Source organism: Leptopilina boulardi, unplaced genomic scaffold (genome assembly GCF_019393585.1).
Source record: "Leptopilina boulardi isolate dan_hultmark-lab unplaced genomic scaffold, ZJU_Lbou_2.1 LbouV2_126, whole genome shotgun sequence".
Classification (NCBI taxonomy): domain Eukaryota; kingdom Metazoa; phylum Arthropoda; class Insecta; order Hymenoptera; family Figitidae; genus Leptopilina; species Leptopilina boulardi.
In genome coordinates, this window is record NW_026137670.1 from 550,265 (window position 1) to 572,598 (window position 22,334).

At 29.6% G+C, this 22,334-nt stretch overlaps 1 protein-coding gene across 1 annotated transcript in view; it reads left to right on the forward strand.

The window, feature by feature from the left end:
- LOC127291172 (uncharacterized) overlaps positions 1 to 22,334 on the forward strand; it is a 177,041-nt gene that overhangs the window by 64,066 nt on the left and 90,641 nt on the right. The window contains exon 5 of the mRNA XM_051320102.1: positions 18,511 to 18,546. Within this exon, the coding sequence (XP_051176059.1) occupies positions 18,511 to 18,534 (24 nt within the window). The 3' untranslated portion in view covers positions 18,535 to 18,546. The remainder of the gene's footprint in view (positions 1 to 18,510; positions 18,547 to 22,334) is intronic.

The following is a 22,334-nucleotide window of genomic DNA, read 5'->3' on the forward strand; positions in this document are numbered from 1 at the left end:
TGCCCCTAAGAAATCATGACTTTCAAAGCGTCATAAAAGTATTATCGTGCCGCATAATCAACATATATTTTTTTTTTAACTTCATTTTTAGTGTGAACTTCAAAAAACATTAATTCGCTGAAAGTGTATAAAGTAAATACGTAATTCGAGATAATAATTTTTCATAAAATTATTAATTTGAACATTTTTATCTATTTTGAAAATATTGGAAATTTATATATAGAATTAATGACAAGGTAGAAATTTTTGGTGATGAATCATGATTTTTTTGAGTTTAAACGGAAATATAGGGGTGACAGTAGGCAATATTTGTTATTTTGAAAAACTCTTATAAGTCATTAAGAAAATCAACTTCTGTAAAGATTAGGATCCCTTTACTCGTAAGAAGCGAGGAATGTTAAATTTTCGATTTAGATAAGTTATCAAGCTTCACATCATTAACTCGGCGCTCCCGAATTTTTTCCATCCATCAGAAACTTTAAAAGAGTGCCATAAGAAAGAAAGAAAAAGGTCGATGTATTGTATGGATATATGTATATATATACAAGTTTAGAGTCACGGGGTGACTGCGGTTAAGGATCTTTGCTAATTATCATAATTAATAATTGTCTCTTCTTGAGTCAACTGTACTATTTCTCTTTTTCTTCGAACTTGAGAAGGATATAATATAAGATTGTGATGCGCGTGAGTGAGATAAAACACAAGGAAATTCACTCCCTCTACCAAAAGGGAAACGTCGGGGTTTAATATTTCAAATAAATGCGTGCATTAGCGCGCTATCTCACTGTGATCCCATGTTGACTATTAACAACCTCCGGACAAGTCACTATTATATGTCTTATCTGACCAGGTCTTGACTACAATCCGCGCCCTTCATATAGACGATTTGCATTTTTTTTTTTTTCATTTAAGACAATATTTGTAATTTTATTATTTTTATATTTTAATAAATAAATAAATAATTAATTTAAATTAATAAAGTATAAATATTTATTTTTTTCATAATATAATACAATTATATTTTAATTATTTTTATATATTTTAATCAATTTTACATTTTAAATTATTTTTATTTTTATGTCAGAATTTTTTTAAACATATCACTTAAAATTTTCAAAAATTAATTAATTTTTAATGTTGTAACAATTTTTTTTTACTTCTACTTCGATGGAAATAAATTTCTGAAAATATTAGATTAAAAAAATTTTCTTGTCAAAGTTATTAGCAACTTTTTTTTGTGTCTAATATTTTTAGAAACTTCTTTTTACAGCAGGAGTAAAAAAAATGGGTTTAAATTTAAAAATTAAATTTTTTAATTTTGGATGATACGTTTGAGAAGTTTTGACCATTTTCTTTTCTATTTATTTCATTCTTTTCACATTGCTTTCAATTTAGTTTGTATTATTTTTATTATTTATAATTATAATGAAATAAAACTTTATTGACTTTGGAGAAATATATCAAAACAAAGGGGCGGTACGGTACGAAGCCAGGTCAGAGTTTACATTGAATCGCAGGTCATAATTGAAAATTAATACAAAGTTTGTCAGTTATAGTGCGTACATCGAATAGTGTTAGACGTATTTTTGAATTTATATTTTAATATATAATATAAAAGTGTGTTTTAATAATATAAAAAAAAAAAAAAAAAATTAATATCAGTTTTGAAAAATATTCATTCGGAAGTGTTCGAGTATATTTTTAAAACGCGATCGTTTTATAATTTTTAATTAGTTGTATTTTTTCGAAAAACACGTGGCTTTACACCTTGAGAAATATTTTATTTGCATTTCTTTGAATCAAATAAAAAAATATATTCGTCTTAAAGTCTAATAACATTTTATTTGTTTTAAATAAAAAAATTCTATTTGTTTTCAAATAAACATTTTTATTTGATGAGAAATAATATTTTATTTAGCCCAAATAAATTATTTATTTAAACCAAATAAAATGTATTTGATACAAATAAAATTTATTTGAAACAAATAAAATATATTTGTGACAAATAAATATTTATTTGGCTCTGGGACAAATATATCTTTTCTCTGTATGTAGAAAAATTTGAATAGTTTTTATTTCATTGTAAAAAAAAATTCGTTTCGGGAGTGTTCGAATTTACGAAAATCGCGATCTGATCAAGTTTCCTAGAATATGGTCAATAATCAACATTACCACGCAGGTACAAATAAAAATCTATATAATAATATTACACCCAGAGAAACGATATATATTTGTCTCAGAACCAAATAAATATTCGATTTAAATAAATTTTATTTAGTTTAAAAATTTTTTTATTTTTTTCAAATAAATGCAAATGAAATATTTCTCTGGATGTAAAAATAAAATTAGAAAAAGTCCCTACTTGTCTCTAAATAATTTATAACCTATAAATAATTAGTGGCATTTTCTAATTTTACTAAATTAAAATATTAAAATTGAATTATAATTAATTTAGAATAATCTAAACTGAAATTCCATTTTTTTTAATAAAATGAGATCTCATTTATCTTATATAATAGAATTATTTGAAAAAGTAAACATTAGAAAAAGAGGGGGAAAAAAAAATTTATTATGTATAGCTTGAAAATTTTCTGGCAACATCGATCCATCGAAAATATTGAAGGCTCTCGATACAATTCATTTATTATATCGGTTGCCAACGATCCTCCATAATAATGTTTTGAAAGAAGAGAGATAGGTGTTCGTGTGTGTGGCATTCAAATGAAGGAATGCTGGGGTGGGTCGAACCCCAGGATGACACTTCTCGTAGGTGATTTATACACGTTGGTCGAGTGACCATCATCTCAAGGAAAGATCTATACAGGATCTCGAGTCATTTAGTTAAGTCTTATGATGATGATCATCATCATCATTGTGTGTATATGTATACATACACATTTTAAGAGTACGCGTGAATAATAGAATAGAGTATAGTGAACCTGAAAAAAATAAAGCTTTTGTAAATAGGAAGCAATCAAAAAAGTTCTCTGAGAGTAAAAATTTGATTTAAGGGGTAGATTCCAAGTGAGAACAGACTAAATAATCGTTGACCATCTATTACACGCCTTATGCAAATCATAAGCTTATACCTTTGTTTAGCTTTTAGATGCTTGATAAACACGAACACACTTGAATTTACTTTACGATTAAAGATTGTCACGTTTACATATGTATATATATATGTTTCCGGAAAAATTAATTGGCGACGAAAACTTTTGTCATGAAATTTTTTAAATAACGAATTTATAATTCTTTTTTTTTTTAATTCATAAAAAAAAAGATTATAATCACAGTTAATTGAGTCTAATAATGTGAGATTATTTTAATAAAATTTGATTTAGTAGCATCTAAGAAACGTCTTAAACATAGTCTGGATACCGTAAATCAAATGAGAATTCCATGTCTTAACAAATTTGTTTCATTTGCAACACTAATTCCAGCAACTTCTTATATACCCACACGTCTCGTTGTCTATATACAAGAGGCGGCCCCCTTGGCTTAATTAATTATCACAATTATGTACCAACTAACAGCTAATAAATCCCAACAAAAATACCCTTTTCACTAAAAAAAAATCTTTATAATATATTTAAAAAAATGCGATTCAACTCATATTTTCTAAACACATAAATTCTCTTATTATAATATCTACATTTCCTGGCGTGAATCTTTTTTTTTTTTTTGCTCATAAATTTTAAAATATTTATGCGAAATTTATTAATTATATATCGTGTAATTATTCGCCAGACGAGAGAATTAATAATGATGATGATGATAATAATAATAATCCTACTCGAAAATCGAATGATTTCAATTTCTATTCATAATTAAATTATCATTTAACCAAATTGTTATTAAACCAAATCGTCATTTAACCAAATTATCATTTAACCAAGTTGTCATGTAACCAAATTATCATTTAACCAAATTGTCATTTAACCAAGTTGTCATGTAACCAAATTATAATTTAACCAAGTTGTCATGTAACCAAATTATCATTTAACCAAATTGTCATTTAACCAAATCATCTTTTAACGAAGTTGTCATGTAACCAAATTGTAATTTAACCAAATTATCCTTTAACCAAGTTGTCATATAACCAAATTATCATTTAACCAAGTTGTCATGTAACCAAATTATCATTTAATCAAATTATCATTTAACCAAGTTGTCATGTAACCAAATTGTCATTTAACCAAATTATCATTTAACCAAGTTGTTATGTAACCAAATTGTCATTTAACCAAATTATCATTTAACCAAGTTGTCATGTAACCAAATTGTCATTTAACCAAATTATCATTTAACCAAGTTGTTATGTAACCAAATTGTCATTTAACCAAATTATCATTTAACCAAGTTGTTATGTAACCAAATTGTCATTTAACCAAATTATCATTTAACCAAGTTGTTATGTAACCAAACTGCCATTTCACCAAATCGTCATTTAACCAAATTATCATTTAACCAAGTTGTCATGTAACCAAATTGTCCTTTAACCAAGTTGTCATGTAACCAAATTGTCATTTAACCAAATTATCATTTAACCAAGTTGTTATGTAACCAAATTGTCATTTAACCAAATTATCATTTAACCAAGTTGTTATGTAACCAAATTGTCATTTAACCAAATTATCATTTAACCAAGTTGTTATGTAACCAAACTGCCATTTCACCAAATCGTCATTTAACCAAATTATCATTTAACCAAGTTGTCATGTAACCAAATTGTCATTTAACCAAATTATCATTTAACCAAGTTGTTATGTAACCAAATTGTCATTTAACCAAATTATCATTTAACCAAGTTGTCATGTAACCAAATTGTCATTTAACCAAATTATCATTTAACCAAGTTGTTATGTAACCAAATTGTCATTTAACCAAATTATCATTTAACCAAGTTGTTATGTAACCAAATTGTCATTTAACCAAATTATCATTTAACCAAGTTGTTATGTAACCAAACTGCCATTTCACCAAATCGTCATTTAACCAAATTATCATTTAACCAAGTTGTCATGTAACCAAATTGTCCTTTAACCAAGTTGTCATGTAACCAAATTGTCATTTAACCAAATTATCATTTAACCAAGTTGTTATGTAACCAAATTGTCATTTAACCAAATTATCATTTAACCAAGTTGTTATGTAACCAAATTGTCATTTAACCAAATTATCATTTAACCAAGTTGTTATGTAACCAAACTGCCATTTCACCAAATCGTCATTTAACCAAATTATCATTTAACCAAGTTGTCATGTAACCAAATTGTCCTTTAACCAAATTGTCATTTAACCAAATTATCATTTAACCAAATTATCATTTAACCAAGTTGTTATGTAAAGAAACTGCCATTTCACCAAATCGTCATTTAACCAAATTATCCTTTAACCAAGTTGTCATATAACCAAATTGCCATTTAACCAAATTATCATTTAACCAAAATATCATTTAAACAAGTTGTCGTGTAACCAAATTGTAATTTAACCAATTTATCATTTAACCAAGTTGTCATATAACCAAATTATCCTTTAACCAAGTTGTCATGTAACCAAATTATCATTTAACCAAATTATCATTTAACCAAGTTGTCATGTAACCAAATTGTCATTTAACCAAATTATCATTTAACCAAGTTGTTATGTAACCAAATTGTCATTTAACCAAATTATCATTTAACCAAGTTGTTATGTAACCAAACTGCCATTTCACCAAATCGTCATTTAACCAAATTATCATTTAACCAAGTTGTCATGTAACCAAATTGTCCTTTAACCAAATTGTCATTTAACCAAATTATCATTTAACCAAATTATCATTTAACCAAGTTGTTATGTAACCAAACTGCCATTTCACCAAATCGTCATTTAACCAAATTATCCTTTAACCAAGTTGTCATATAACCAAATTGCCATTTAACCAAATTATCATTTAACCAAAATATCATTTAAACAAGTTGTCGTGTAACCAAATTGTAATTTAACCAATTTATCATTTAACCAAGTTGTCATATAACCAAATTATCCTTTAACCAAGTTGTCATGTAACCAAATTATCATTTAACCAAATTATCATTTAACCAAGTTGTCATGTAACCAAATTGTCATTTAACCAAATTATCATTTAACCAAGTTGTTATGTAACCAAATTGTCATTTAACCAAATTATCATTTAACCAAGTTGTTATGTAACCAAACTGCCATTTCACCAAATCGTCATTTAACCAAATTATCATTTAACCAAATTGTCATGTAACCAAATTGTCCTTTAACCAAATTGTCAATTAACCAAATTATCATTTAACCAAATTATCATTTAACCAAGTTGTTATGTAACCAAACTGCCATTTCACCAAATCGTCATTTAACCAAATTATCCTTTAACCAAGTTGTCATATAACCAAATTGCCGTTTAACCAAATTATCATTTAACCAAATTATCATTTAAACAAGTTGTCGTGTAACCAAATTATAATTTAACCAATTTATCATTTAACCAAGTTGTCATGTAACCAAATTGTCATTTAACCAAATAGTTATATCATCTAATTGATAGTTAACCGAAATTCTATTTTACTTGTTAAATAGCAAAATTCTTACATCACTGAATTTATATTTGCCTGGCTAAACAAAAAAGTAGGTTAAATGAAAGTTTGGCTAAATGAAAATTTGGTTGTATATTAGTTCGGTTAAATAACAGTTTGGCTAAATGTCAGCTCGTTTAGATAATTAAAAAAAAAATTCAGTTGAATGACAGTATGGTGAAATAAAATATTGGTTAGATGTGAGATCATTTAAATAGAAAATTGGTTAAATATAAATTTGGTTAAGTAGCAGTTTAGTTGTATCATAATTCGTTTAAATGTCATTTCGGCTAAATAAAAAAAAATCGGTGAAATATCCGAGTGTTTATAATTAAAAATTCAGTTGATTAACAGTTCAGTTAAATAAAAAATCAGTTTTGATTTGAGATCAATTAAATAAGAAATTGATTAAATGACAATTCGATTATATTAAAAATTGGTCAAATATCATTATGGTTAAATATCAGTTTAGTTGTATTGCATAATTTGTTTCGATATCAATTTGGCTAAATAAAAAAAAATTGGCGCAATGTCAGTTCGGTTAATTGAAAATTCAGTTGAATGACAGTACGGTTAAATAAAAAATTGGTTAGATGTCAGTGTGGTTAGATTTTTCGGCTAAATAAAAAAATCGTCTCCAATGACAGATTGGTTTATTAAATTCTGGTTCAATGACAGTTCGAGTTAGTAAAAAGTTGTTTGATTTACAATTCGGCTAAATGAAAAATTAATTAGACTAGGGGTTGAATAAAAAATGATTAAAGGACATTTCGGCTGAATGAATGGGAAAAGTTGATGGAAAAAGTTTATTAAAATTAGAATGATTATTTCGATAAGTCTTTAGAATTTATAATAACTGTGGTTGTTTCATAATAAATATAAAATAACAACAGAAGATAAAAATGGTATTCGGAAGTTCCATTGGACGAGAAAGAGTGTCCTCTCGAAAAGTGTGTAAATACAACATTAAAATAGCCCAGGCGCTAGATTAACATGTGCGCAAATCTTCTCTCAGTGTCGTTGAAGTAGCTATATAGCAATATATGAACTGCCGCATTAGCTGTGTAAATAAAATACTTGAGTTTTGTGCGGCTGATGTTGTAAGTGGTTGGATAAGAATTAGTGTTTTATGTATAGAGGATGAGATGCGCGCACGCGAAAAGAAAAGACACGGAAGGAACGGCCTCCTGTCTCAAGAGAGGATTCCAAGTGGGAATTTTTTTTTTTTTTCTTGCTATTTAGTCCCAATTGAAAAATAAAAAAAAAAGAAGAAAAGAGCGTTTTTTCGCAAAGAATCTGAGGAAAATCTAAGCCCCCGTTTTTTACTCTTCTTGGACCCTCTATATAATAGTGACGTTCATTAATTTATGGTCGCTCAATCTATTCAACGTTTGAGATAGGCCCTATCAGGATTTTGTAGCCTGTCCAATTTATCCGATGATTAATGACGTTATGGACCAATGGAGATAGCATGAATAATAATATCCTCTCTTCGAAGGTAGCAACTTTTTTTTTCCATTTCTTGCGAGTAAAAATTCCTTCCGAATTCTTCTGTTTTTTTTTAGATAAATTTTTCTCGCCAGTTACATTTTTGGAAACAGGATCAAAAAATTCTTAATTATTTTATTTTTTAACGGGAAATTGGATAAAATAATTTATCATATTTGATTTCAAAATTGAAATATGAGATTATCGACTTGTTAATAGAAAAACCTCCCCTCTGGGAGTGTAAAGTGGCGCCCTTTTTTTTTTTAAAGCCAAAAGAATATATACTTGACGATCGCCTCTCGCGCACTACTTGATGCGAAGGGGGGTAAACAGACGAAATTATATTGAAGAAAAATTACCCCGAGATAATAGTGATTAATGATCGTGCGCCAATGTGTGTGTATAAAAATGATGCGTTGGTGTTAGTTAAAATATGATACTCTCTGTATAAGAAGTTGACCCGCCATCTAGCGTTGATTTCGACACAAAAATTCGCGGGAATGGCGCGAGTGCCAACGCACACTTTTTTTCTTTTTTTAGAGTCAAGATCATCAAACGGATGAAGCAAAAAAAAAAAAAAAAAAAAAAAAGTCAGGGGGGTAAGGGAGATAAGGCCAGACAGCAATCTTCTCTAATTAACACATTAAGACTAATCAGAGCCAGTTGGGTTTATTCCTACGTTCGGATGGGGCTTAGATTTAACGTTCCATCTCTAAATTAATTTTAATTATTTCCAGACGCATTCGTGAGTCTTTATAGTTTCAAATCAACGCACTTTTTTGATCACCAATCTTGTTTTATCATGAAAAAAAGAATCAATTTAATTCTATAAGAAATGGATTTGAAAAAAAAAATTATAATTAAATCATTAATCATTGACAAATAATTTTCGAAAATTTAATGAATCACCAAATGCCATATAATATTGTGAATATATAACAATAGAATATTGTGGTCCAGTGTATCTGCCGGAGGGAATCTTGAATATTTTTGGGACAAATTTGTTTTATTTTTTTTTTTATTTTTTAAAGAAGAGTTAAATTATCTTGCATAGATGGATAATGATATACTGTTATGCACATAGTGTTCAATCAGAGCTTTGTGGATGAATACAATGGGTTCTCTAGTATATAAAAGAAATGAGAACTGAAGAGGATCAAGCGAAAGATATGACCCGCAGATAACGTATATATACTAGAATTTATAAATATATATATATATATATATATATATATTCGACCCTGACGGAAGACCGGCTGTATATATACCTATATGTTAAAACCACGTGCCCAGAAAGCATTTAAACCAGTTTCCAAGTGCTCCGATCTACCGTTGAAAGAACAGTCATATTCATTGACGACTAGCTCGTGAAACTTTCTGACAGAAACATGACGCTTTCAGTGGCAACAGACAGGAAACAAATGCTCTTATACAACCACTTTTCGATAAACATTTCATTTTCAGATTTCAATATATATATACATATTAGTCGTTGATTATTATTCAAACTGGAATGTAATTACAATATGTCGTGAGAGAAAGTTGCATTTAAAAAAAAAAATAGATTAGTGTCAAAAAAACGTTTCGTTTAATGAAAATTATTTGCAAATCTTATTGTATTCAAGTAATTTGGGATTTTTTTTAGAAAAGAAAACTTTTTTCTTTTAAGTAGTAAATTTTTTATTTTGTCAGACAACGAATTAAAACTTGTGGAAAATTATCTTATTTTTTTACGTAAAAAAAAATATTGTATCAGATAGTAATTTTTTTATTATAGGAAAGGTATTTGTATCCGAAAAGTCATAAATTTATTATCAGAGCAAAATTTAGATATTTTTTAACGAGAACAAGTTGAATTTTTTCTAAGATAAAATTTTAAGTAGTAAACGTTGATTTGTGTCAGGCAATAAATTCAATTTTTCATCTGTAAAAATTATATTTTCTTTTGAGAGAAGAATTTTTTTTTTTTGTATCAAAGAAATATTTCTTGACAATTTTTTTTAAGAATTTGATTGCTTGAAACTGTTTTTTTAATAATTATTTTAATTTTCTATTTTGTTTATTTAATATCAATTTCACTGATACAAAACTAGATAATTTTTTTATATGGTGACAATCATTTACAATTTAGTTAATAGCATATTATTGTTTGAAACATTCTTGTCATGATGTTGACATTTTTTTTTTTCTGTTTCTCATCTGAATAAGAATGTTTATTGTCATACTAAAAGTTGATGTTGCATATTCAATACTATGTTAATTCTTTTTAATAGTCTTGTGCAAACTTGACTTTCCATTATTACTTTTTGTGATTCTTAATATATTATGATTAATTATATATTACTTGCATTTTTACGCTAATGAAGCTGTGTGCGCATAAACAATAAACACGTCATGTCCTAATTAACATTCGGTATTAGACACTCCTTTTTTGATAGTAAAATGATCATCAATAATAATCATTTACTTCTACCAAATAGAGAGACTGTTGAACTTTTTTTATATATATAAGTGTCATCATACTTGTACATTGTTGATTTCATATATACTCTCATTATCATTGTTTCATTATTCTTATGACTCTTCTATATTTATTTTATTCTCATTATTTTGAGAATAAATTATTATATAAATAATAATTATTTATGAAAAAAATTATTGATTATTATTTTTTTCTTATTTGAAACTAATAAATAAATTAAATAATAAAAATATTAATAAATATAAATTGTAGGGAAAATTAAAAGAAAGAATATTTTTTGCTCGTGTTGCCGGCAAATGGAACTATAAAAGTTCCGAGCGGGACAGAGTCTGACATCTCTTAATACAGTCCAGAACTAAAAGACAGAGAAACTCGATAAGCGCGGGAAACACATTGCTTCTCTTTTAAAGAAACATTTGATTTTTATTTACCGTTTTTTTTTGAAATATTTTCAATCGTTAACAATTTGTTTCATTGTAAAATTTTTTTTTAGCTACAGTTAGAATAATTTTTTATTTAACGTTAAAGAAATATTTCTATTAAAATTTACATTTGTCATCTATGACCACAAGTCTATTGACCAAAACTAGAATTATTATTTGAAATTCACGGGGATAAGGGGTTGAATATCGAAGAGACTCATTGATGCGTCCTTCATTAAAAACTAAAGAATATAGTATAAGACGTTTGGGTGACGTCGCGATGAAATAAATATTTGAATCTTCTCCACAAGCAGATAGCCTTGAAAGGTTCATTACGAGGGATTACCCGATTCATATCCGAAGATTTAGAACTCTCGTTTTCGCGCCCAAGATATATATATATATATATATATATATATATGAATCACAATCTTAAAGCATGTTGATTATGAAAGCCCAATGAATTAGTTTCCTTTCGGCATTCTGTCTTCGATTCATAATATTAATAACTTCTATATTTATTTCTGTCGTCAATAATTTTTCAATTATATATATACTTAAAATGATTCATCTTTGTGTGGGTTTATACATCGAAAATCGTTTTTCGAAAAAATTCCTACGCAATATTAGTAACACTGAATGATTATTGAAAAACTATTCTAATGATAAATATTAAAAATATATTCAAATTAAAGAATATTTGCTAAATGAAAATTGTGCTAAATAGAAAATTTATTAAATGAAAATTCTGCTAAATAGAAATTTGGTTAAATGAAAATTCTACTAAATAGAAATTTGGCTGAATGAAAATTCTGCTAAATAAAAATTTGGTTAAATGAAAAATCTGCTAAATAGAAATGTGGTTGAATGGAAATTCTGCTAAATAAAAATTTGGTTAAATGAAAATTCTACTAAATAGAAATTTGGTTGAATGAAAATTCTGCTAAATAAAAATTTGGTTAAATGACCTACGCAATATTAGTAACACTGAATGATTATTGAAAAACTATTCTAATGATAAATATTAAAAATATATTCAAATTAAAGAAAATTTGCTAAATGAAAATTGTGCTAAATAGAAAATTTATTAAATGAAAATTCCGCTAAATAGAAATTTGGTTAAATGAAAATTCTACTAAATAGAAATTTGGTTGAATGAAAATTCTGCTAAATAGAAATGTGGTTGAATGAAAATTCTGCTAAATAAAAATTTGGTTAAATGAAAATTCTACTAAATAGGAATTTGGTTGAATGACCTACGCAATATTAGTAACACTGAATGATTATTGAAAAACTATTCTAATGATAAATATTAAAAATATATTCAAATTAAAGAAAATTTGCTAAATGAAAATTGTGCTAAATAGAAAATTTATTAAATGAAAATTCCGCTAAATAGAAATTTGGTTAAATGAAAATTCTACTAAATAGGAATTTGGTTGAATGAAAATTCTGCTAAATAAAAATTTGGTTAAATGAAAATTCTACTAAATAGGAATTTGGTTGAATGAAAATTCTGCTAAATAAAAATTTGGTTAAATGACCTACGCAATATTAGTAACACTGAATGATTATTGAAAAACTATTCTAATGATAAATATTAAAAATATATTCAAATTAAAGAATATTTGCTAAATGAAAATTGTGCTAAATAGAAAATTTATTAAATGAAAATACCGCTAAATAGAAATTTGGTTAAATGAAAATTCTATTAAATAGAAATTTGGTTGAATGAAAATTCTGCTAAATAAAAATTTGGTTAAATGAAAAATCTGCTAAATAGAAATGTGGTTAAATGAAATTTCTGCTAAATAGAAATTTGGTTGAATGAAAATTCTACTAAATAGAAATTTGGTTAAATGAAAATTCTGCTAAATAAAAATTTGGTTAAATGAAATTTCTGTTAAATAAAAATTTAGTTAAATTCAAATTCTATTAAAGTTCACTTAATAAAAAAAAAGTCAATTTTTTACAATATTAATAATAAGTACATCTAATTATTATTTATATTCCATTTTCTGACACTGTGAAAATATATAATAGCCATAATTTATATGGGATTTAATGTACAAGAATTTTGTATATATATATATATATATATATATATATATTCTTTATGCGAGCACGGCTTCCTTTTATAGTATCGTGTCCCTTTTAAACTAACGATGTTGGTTTTCTCAAGTTCATTCGTGAACAAGTGTTGAATCTTCCCGTGTTTTTAAAATGACTCATGATTGGTCGTTTGTCGATAAATATTCACCTTAGCTTAATTGAAACCAGAGCATAAAATATATTGATCTTTGAGCGCGCAAACCTTTTGCATGCAGAAGAGAGTCAACAAGGTTGCTCGACAATGACTCTTCACAAATTTTTTTTTTTTCGAACATTAAAACCACTTTAAAAATTAGCATTGTAACTTCCTCCTACTTGAAACAACATTGTCGAATGTGTAATAACCTCTATAGTCATAACATATTAAATCCATACTGAAATTTATCGAGCAAAAAAAAGAAATTTTTATTTTGGCATTTTTTTTAAATTAGAAATTTTTTTCTTCAAAATATATTTTGAAACTTGGAGAAAATATATTCAATTTTTCCTTAAATTTTTGAGTTTTTTGTCTTCACTGAGAAATTTATTATTTATTGTTAAATTAATTTAACGTTTATATAAAAATGAATTTAAATTGGATTGAAAATAAAAATTGTTGTGTTAATGATTTTTTTTTCTCACACGAGTTGTGTTGATCAATGAACACATTGGCGGAATGTAGTTCCAATAATTCGTGAGTGTGATAACAAATACTTAATTAGCACTGATGTTTGGCAGCGTGGAGTAAAAAAGTAGCATAACGAAGGTCGATTCTTGTGACTCTCGGGGACCTCTTTAACACTATATATATATATATATATTATGGGGCTGGACCGATTCGATTCGCCGCTAACACGTTGTAGTAAGACGCGTTTTTTTTACACACAGACACACACGACCAAGTTTAATGAAGAAGAAGTCGTCGCGCTTCATTAGAAATAGTTTTTTTTCCTTCAAGCGTCATCGTCGTCGCGTCCTGACGAGTTTTTCCCTTTTTTTTTTTAATCATTCTTTGCCTAAATCACATGACACTAATAATTTATTTATATATTTCGAATTATTATTTTCACTATTATTTATTGTAGTATTATTTAGTGAAAATTTATTAATAGATATGACAATTTAAACTAGTTTTTATCGTAGAAAAAATTCAACTCTCTCGGGATTCGAACCCTTTGAGATTGACTGGCAAGTCGAGACCGTTACCACTGGACTAGAATCAATATTAACAAATTATGCATATTTTTTTGATTTTTCTCGAAATTGGCAAATTAATCAAACACATACTGTAATTACTGATTATTTCCGACCGTTTTCTAGAGCATCTGCCAAACGGAGAATGCAAAATCAAAAGAATAGAAAAGAGATATTACATAATCTGTCGATAAAAGCCCCATTTATGCGCGGACCGAAACATTCAGGATCAAAGGATTCTGATTAAAAATAAAAAAAAGAATCGACCTTCGACGGATGGCACGGTACGGCAATTAATTTCATCGAATTTCGCCAGATCTGGAACCGTGGCCCGGGCCGCCCGGAGGGGCCCCGGAATTCCTGAAACTGAGAGAAACGATCGGATCTGATGGCCGGCCTTTTCAACTTCAGCTCTTACAGTTACGCGCTCTTTCCTCCCGTCAGCCCGCCAATCTAATTAATAACGGATCGGCGCCCGATTCTTCCCCCACTCTTAAATTCAACCCCCTCTTCCTCTCTATATACAAGAATCGGTTGTGCCGTGTGGCATGGGCATCGCATCGATTTAAATTGAAACGTTCGAAACAAAGGAGGTGCCCGCCACGAAATTAAACAACGAAGCAATATCTCGAGGGCCAAACACAAAGGGGGCACGTTCACAACCGATTAGGCAGAGAAAGAGAGAGAGAGAGAGAGAGAGAGAGAGAGGGGAGAGAAGTCCAGTGTGGTCGCGAATACGATACGAACAAAGATACCTCAGTCGGTAACACAGGAATGTCTAATAACGAACATGCCACTTGTACTTGGGAGTATTTCTATGCACCAATTCGATTCTCATTCGCCCCAAGAAAATTTTGATATATTTAAATAATTAAAAGGGTTTTTAAAAAAAATCGTTAAAATATTTGTGTTCTAGTAAATATAAATTTTACATTTATAAAAACTGATAAGGAATTTTAAATAGTATAAAAATTGTCTTCCACCGGGAATCGAACCCCATATGACTTTGAATCGCGAGTCGAGGACGTTACCGCCAGGCTATGTGGCATATGGAATAATTTGTCAATTATTTCTATTAATACTTTCTTGTGTCAGTTTTTCAGAAATGACAATTCAAAAGACAAAACGTCTAGAAATAAAACACTAACGAAGAAATAAAGGTAGCATAAATCTAATAGCAACAAATTAAAAAAAAATATAAGAAAAAAATTTTTTACTCTTTCTCAAGACGCAGGACCTCAATAAATTCTTTTGGAAAATAATCATTAGCATTCCAGAAAGCAATAAAAAAAATCAAGAAGAAAAAAAAACGCTGGGGTTTTTGAGAAAATTTGATTTTAATTTTTTTCGAAAAATCGCCGCCATTTTGTTAAATTTTAATATTTTTTAATTTAACATGCGGGATTTAAAAGAACGTTTAATCCAGAATTAGGAGCAAAAAGAATCATTAAATTATATGCATTTGCATAAAAGATACAATAATTTAAAAATATTTTATCGTCATTTTTTTGAAATCTTGACTTTGCAGTTATAAAAATTCAAATGCGCCTAACTTCGTTAAATAATTTTTTTTTGGTAAAACGGCAAAACACGTGTCGTCTAAAATTGTGTGAAAAATAATATATTTTCATAGGAAACGATAACATGAGTTACAGAAACATAGCCTGTCTGAATTGAAATGGAATCGGCCTACTGAAAAAAACTTTTATATTTTGCGCTTCACGGTGAAAAGGACGACCTTAGCTGGAAAAAAATTTTAGGTTATGTTTGTGTTTTTTTAAAAACCACTGACATAACCTAAAATTTGTTTGAAGTTAAGATCCCTTTCAGCGTGTCACATAAATATAATTGGACTGAATTAATAAAAAGAATAGCAAAAAAATAAAGTTAAATAAGAATTGGGGAAGTAGAAATTGTGCGATTCTAGATTGGTGGGAGCGTCGAGTGATATCTTATGAGTATATATATAAGCATAACGGAAAGCCAGACAGGATGTAGGCAATTATATTGTTTAATGGTGGTATAGACGAATGAAACATCCGTTATGGTATGCACGTTATTTTGGTAATTACTGACTAATGTTACCTGTCATTATATACTATGCGCCACTAATAGATGACGAAGCGCAAACAAAGATCGAGTTCACCCTTATGGACAGCATTAATAAATAAATCTTTGAACCGTGAAGTATTTAAAAAAAAAAACCTTTCCTCTGTCTGTATGTATTTTTCACCTGCTTTATATTTATATTTACATTTTTAAAATCTCTTTAAGATTATTTCTCGTGTGACAAGAAAAATTTTTTTTTTTTTTTACTTTATTACCTTGAAGAAAAAGAAGAATAGAATTCCACCCCGTCAGTTTTCGACGTTTTTTTGTCAAATAGAAATCAGACTTATTAAAGAAGAAATTTTCAATAAAAAGCTTATTAAATTTTAATCTTGAATTTCATTCTCACGTCAACAATTAATTCAAATGAATCGAAAGCTCGATTTTTTTTCGAGAGAGAGAGAGATAGAAGATAAATTGGTTTCCGTTGAAGCATATATACACACACAACTGTCTAAGAGGTAAGTCGAGGTATCAGTCTCGAGACAGAGTTTTTAATCCGCGATGCCACCCCCGGTGGAATCGTTCCGTTTTTAAATTAAAGAAATAAAGGACGGATTCCATTCCCCGAGAGCGTAGCGCGAAAAACCCGTGGTTGGAAAGAAGGAGGAGGAGGGGGTGAGTGGGACCCGCTGGGAACTCATTTGCACTTAAAAAAATGACGAGCGATAAAACTAACGCCTGGCCGTGGGGAATTAACGGCGAGAAGCTGCAGTAGAGAAAAGAGGAGAGGAGAGGAAAGGAAAGGACGTGAATGAGAAGGAGGGGAAAAAAAAAAAATAAGAAAGAAACGAAGGTCCTTGAAGGGGCAGTTAACAAATGAACGCCGGCTTTATCGGGCGGAAGTGATTTTGATTCCAAGAGTTCTCATTTAAATCTTAACGCTCTTACATTTGGCATTGGTACGCGCGCTCTACTCTCCTTCTTCCTATACTTTCTTTAATTGGATTTTTAATTGGGACGATTCGCGCTACATTAATCCATCGCAAACTTGTTCCATCTCTCTTTATCTTGCTTTTGCTACTCATTGTTATTGCTGTCCTCAACGTCCCTCGTCATGGCTATTATATATCTTCTCGTTACTAATTCTCCCGCTGCCTGACCTCACATTAGCTTCTTTACATATTTTATATGCCCTCGAGTTTCACTCTCTCTCTCTTTCTCTCTGGACCAGAAGGTTGAATAAATTAAATTTTCCTTTTTTTTCAAAGCAAACGTTGCTACAATTTTTCTAAATAAAGAAAAAAGAAAATTTGTTTGATTAATTTATACAGAAATGAAATTACATTCACACTCAGAGAAATTAATTTTTCTCAGAGCCAAATAAATATTTATTTGATACAAATAAATTTTTATTTTCGCTAAATAAAATTTTATTTGTGCTAAACAAATTTTTTAATTTAAAACAAATAAAACTTTAAATTTTTAAAATTTTGACTTCCATTTTTTTCTCAAGAATAAAATATTAAAATAAAACTAAAATTATAGTTGTCTCAATGAAAATTATATATATTCTGTATTAAAAATATATTCAAAGAATATTCATCAAAATTTTTTCACCAGATGAAGAAAATTTGGTGCCTGTTTTTTAATTCTATTTCGCTTTCTATATGAAAAGCATATTCATTTTCTAAAAATATTTCCATTGTCTTTTATTGTGTCCCAATGGAATAATTTTTGGGAAAATAAAGGAAACGTTGAGCATAAAGAAAAATATATATATTTAAAACTTATTACAAAAGAAAATTTTTATAATCATTCATATTATAGAGAAATCAAAAAGTCTAATTTTTTTCTTTCCATAAAGAAGAAAGAAACATAAATATTTAACATACAAGATATTTGAAAAATGAATATATAATATGAACCTAAGGTTACCTGCGCGGTTTTGTTCGAAAATTACTTAAGCGGTGATAAAAGATTCGTTACTTTTTTTTTGTATTGTATTCAAAATATATTTAGATCTTTAGAAAATTTTAATTTTTTCTTAACTCTTTGTGTATGGTTTCTATATTAATATTGATCCGATCAGTATAGAAATTTGAAAAGGTCTCACAGACCCAGTTTGCACTTTTACATATTTAAGTTTTTTTTTTGTTAATTCTTTGTTGTAGTAAATGAAAAATTTTTTTTTCAGATCTCTGGTAACGATGAGGCCTGAAAACGCAAAATGGTGAGTCATTATTATTTTTTTTCCATGAATTTAATTAACTTGGATGCAAACTCGAATGGACAATTTCATTTCGTGCGAATGAAATTGTTGGAATCAAATTTATAGAAGGGTTATAGGGATGAGTGTCCGAAATCAGAAACATGAAACTTATAGATCCGTACCGTATATACGATGGTGATTCGTTACTTTGAATGAAATCTGCGAATGCAAATTTTGGACCGCACGATTTCCCTCGTCGAAGTGCCGCTTTCTCTCTCTCTCTCTCTTGGTGTAACGGACTTGGGGACGCTTCTGAGTTTAATTATCGGGTTAAACGTAGCGAACGCTGATTCTGATGAGAGTTCCGGATTCAAATGCTCGGAATCTCGTGTCTCGGTCTGGTCCCTCTGTCGTTTTACACTTCCTGTCCCTCTCTCTCCAATTCTCTCTCTCTCTCACTCCACAACGGTCTACGTGACTGTCACCCTGTCGGGCTAGTTAACTAACTAACAGTCCGGACAGTTAGCAAGTACTGGTCGCGATCCGTGGGGGAGATACGTCACGTATAAACCCCCCAATGACATTGTTCGCACTCGGATTCATATTCAAATTGGCTCGGCACCGGATTGCCATTGCGATTATTGCGATTATTACTGTTGCCTACGCGCTGTTTCCAGAGAGAGAGAGAGTGAGAGAGGGTTCCTATTTTCATTAATTCTAGGCGTACACTCAAAACAAGATGAAAAAAATAGAAAACTTGTCCGGGAAATTTAGTTAAATTGCAGACAAAAATGTCCTTGCAGTTCCTCTCGTTTCCCAGATAGCATGTAAGCTTGCAGCAACCTTGCGGCAAGATTGAAATGTCCCACCTAACCCAAGCTTGCATGGTAAACTTGCCGAAAGATTGCAGTGTAAGGTTACTGCAAAATTGCACAGTAAGATTATCGCAAGATTGCTCAGTAAGCTTGCACGGTAAGCTTGTCGCAAGGTTGGTGCAAAGTTGCCAAATAACCTTGCCAATCAGCACAGAAGGTTGCACCAACCTTGCCACAAGCTTACCGCGCAAGCTTACTATGCAAGCTTGCGATAATCTTATCATGTAATCTTGCAGTAACCTTACACTGCAATCTTTCGGTAAGCTTACTATGCAATATTGCGATAATCTTACTGTGCAAGCTTGTGTGAGGTAGGACATTTAAAGCTTGCCACAAGCTTACCGCGATAATCTTATCATACAGTCTTGCAGTAACCTTATACTGCAATCTTTCGGTAAGCTTACTATGCAAGCTTGCGATAATTTTATCATGCAATCTTGCAGTAACCTTACACTGCAATTTTTCGGTAAGCTTACTATGCAATCTTGCGATAATATTACTGTGCAAGCTTGTGTGAGGTAGGACATTTAAAGCTTGCTGCAAGCTTGCCGTGCAAGGTTGGCAATATTGCGTGACAAGCTTGCTGCAAGCTAACGTGGGTTGTCATCAGGTGTGCCGACATGGTGAAAGGAACCTTACGATAAACTAAATTTTAGATTATGTTTAATGATAGTTTTACCTTAATTAAACGTTTATTTTCAATTATGTAAAATCAAAATAAGTTTTTTAATTGAATATTTTAGATTTAATTTACAATTTTTAAACTCCAGCCCACTATTTATTATAAAAATTGAATGTTATTGTTTTTCTAAAAAAAAAAGAAATTCTTTTTTCTATCAATTAAAGGAATATTTTCCCTAGACTCGTTTTACTTTAAAAAAAAAACCCCCGTTTTCAATTCGCTACTACGTTTAAGTGGCTCTATTACAAAAAAAGAAGAGGAATCACAGTACTTCGGAAACAATTCATCGAGATGTAGAACGATACACACCACAGAGTCTAGAAAAAAAAAAAAAACGAAAAAATCAGTAAGATCGTTTCGAGAGAATTCTCCCTGATTTCCGTGGAAAGCGACGCCTCTATTTTTCGCTTCAGGAGACAAAAAAAAAAGAGAAAAAGAAGAAAAAAAAGCGAAGTAGAAAAGAAAATAAAAAGATTTCGCGTCGCCGTGGAGAGGAGAATCAGTCGTCGAGACGTCGTCCTCGCAAAACGAGAACGAGGATGAGCTAGCAGCGAAAGAAGGATAGCTATGTATATATATAGAGAGAGAGAAAAAGAATAGAGAGGGCCTCGCTGACTGGATTGTATGATTCGTCGTGTATATATATATATATATATATATAAAAGGGTCGCGTGGCTCAGAAACATTCAACCCAAGTGGATAGTTAGACATTTGAAGACAGTGGCGATAGTGGTGACTGGCCCCAACAATTACATTGGAATAAAAGCAAATAAAATCCCAGGTAGACTGTGAAGGGCTGCAAAAAAAAAAAAAGAAAAAAAAAACAAGACTAGACCAAAATAAATGGTTTAGATCTGTAGTTGAAGATAGTTGCCATGGGTAATGGGAAACCATTTAAAAATAGACCTAGGTAGGCTATCTAAATTTCACGTCCCCCCTTCGATTTCGTGACTACCATCGTTTTCAAAGCTTATATGCTTTATATGAGAGTCCTCTATATGCTCTTCTATATGCATTTATGTCATTCATATTATCCTTGTTGTCGAGAATCAACGGTTGTCTTCGAAATTTTGTTTATCAAAATATTCTATTTACTGTTTTTTTTACATTTCAATACCAATTTATTTTCTTTTATTTTACATTTTAATAATTTGGTATTAATTTAAATATTTCGCTCACGAGAAACAATTGAATTACCATTTCGTTGAGAGTATTTTTGCTAATTTATTTTAGTAACTGTTATCATTTAGTTAGTTAGCCTAACCATTTATAAGTAAATAGTTATTACAACAAACTAATTAGTTAAACCGGCTAATAAAATAGTTATGCCATCGAATAAAAATAGTAACAACTAATAAATTAGCAATAGTATGGTTTGATTAGTTGTAGTTACTATTTTGGCATAACTATTTTATTAGCCGGTTTAACTAATTACTTTGTTGGAACAACTATTTAGTTGCCTTATATAAATGTTTAACTAAATGGTATCAGTTACTAATATAAATTAGCTGAAATATTCTTAGTAACGAAATCCAATTGTTCTCTCATTGTATTAATTTTTTTATTATTTTGGTTCTTGAAACACTAATTATTTTTTTTTGTTTCTTTATTTTTTTTTTTACTTATTTTTTTATTTTACTTCTTTTTTTTTATCTTTGCTTCTTATACTCTCGGCAATTTGAAATATTTTGCATTCAACGATGGAAATTTCGATACAATTGAATATTTAATAAATATATACTGTGGGGAGAAAAAAAATGGATGCTGGCAGCATCTGTTGGCTTTATCTGAAAGTAGAGAATTGACCAGCATCCCTGAGGTCTTGAAGGGTTGTTGGACCTGCTCGAGACGTTGGTTCGCTAGGTATATAAGGAATTATAGAGCTCGATTTTGCCTTGATATTTATTTTTCTTTTTCGTTTCCAAGTTTTTTTTTTCTTCTTCTTCTTCTTCTTTTTTTCTGACTTTCTACTATTACTGTCTCTTTTCTTCCCTTGTCCCCCAAGGATCAAGCCGCAAACAGCACGTCGGAAGAGTATAGCTAACGTAGCAACCTAGTTAGTATGCATAGTGCGGGAGTTGGCCGGGAATGAAACGTCAACCCGAGACTCGTCTTGCCCTGCCTGCCTGGTGCTTTCGTCCTTTTCAAACTATGTCCTATACACAGTTACACACCTTCCAACGAAATCTTACATATATAGAAACCGCCTCCCCCCCTCCACCTCCCGTTTTCTGTAAGATTTATTTTTCACT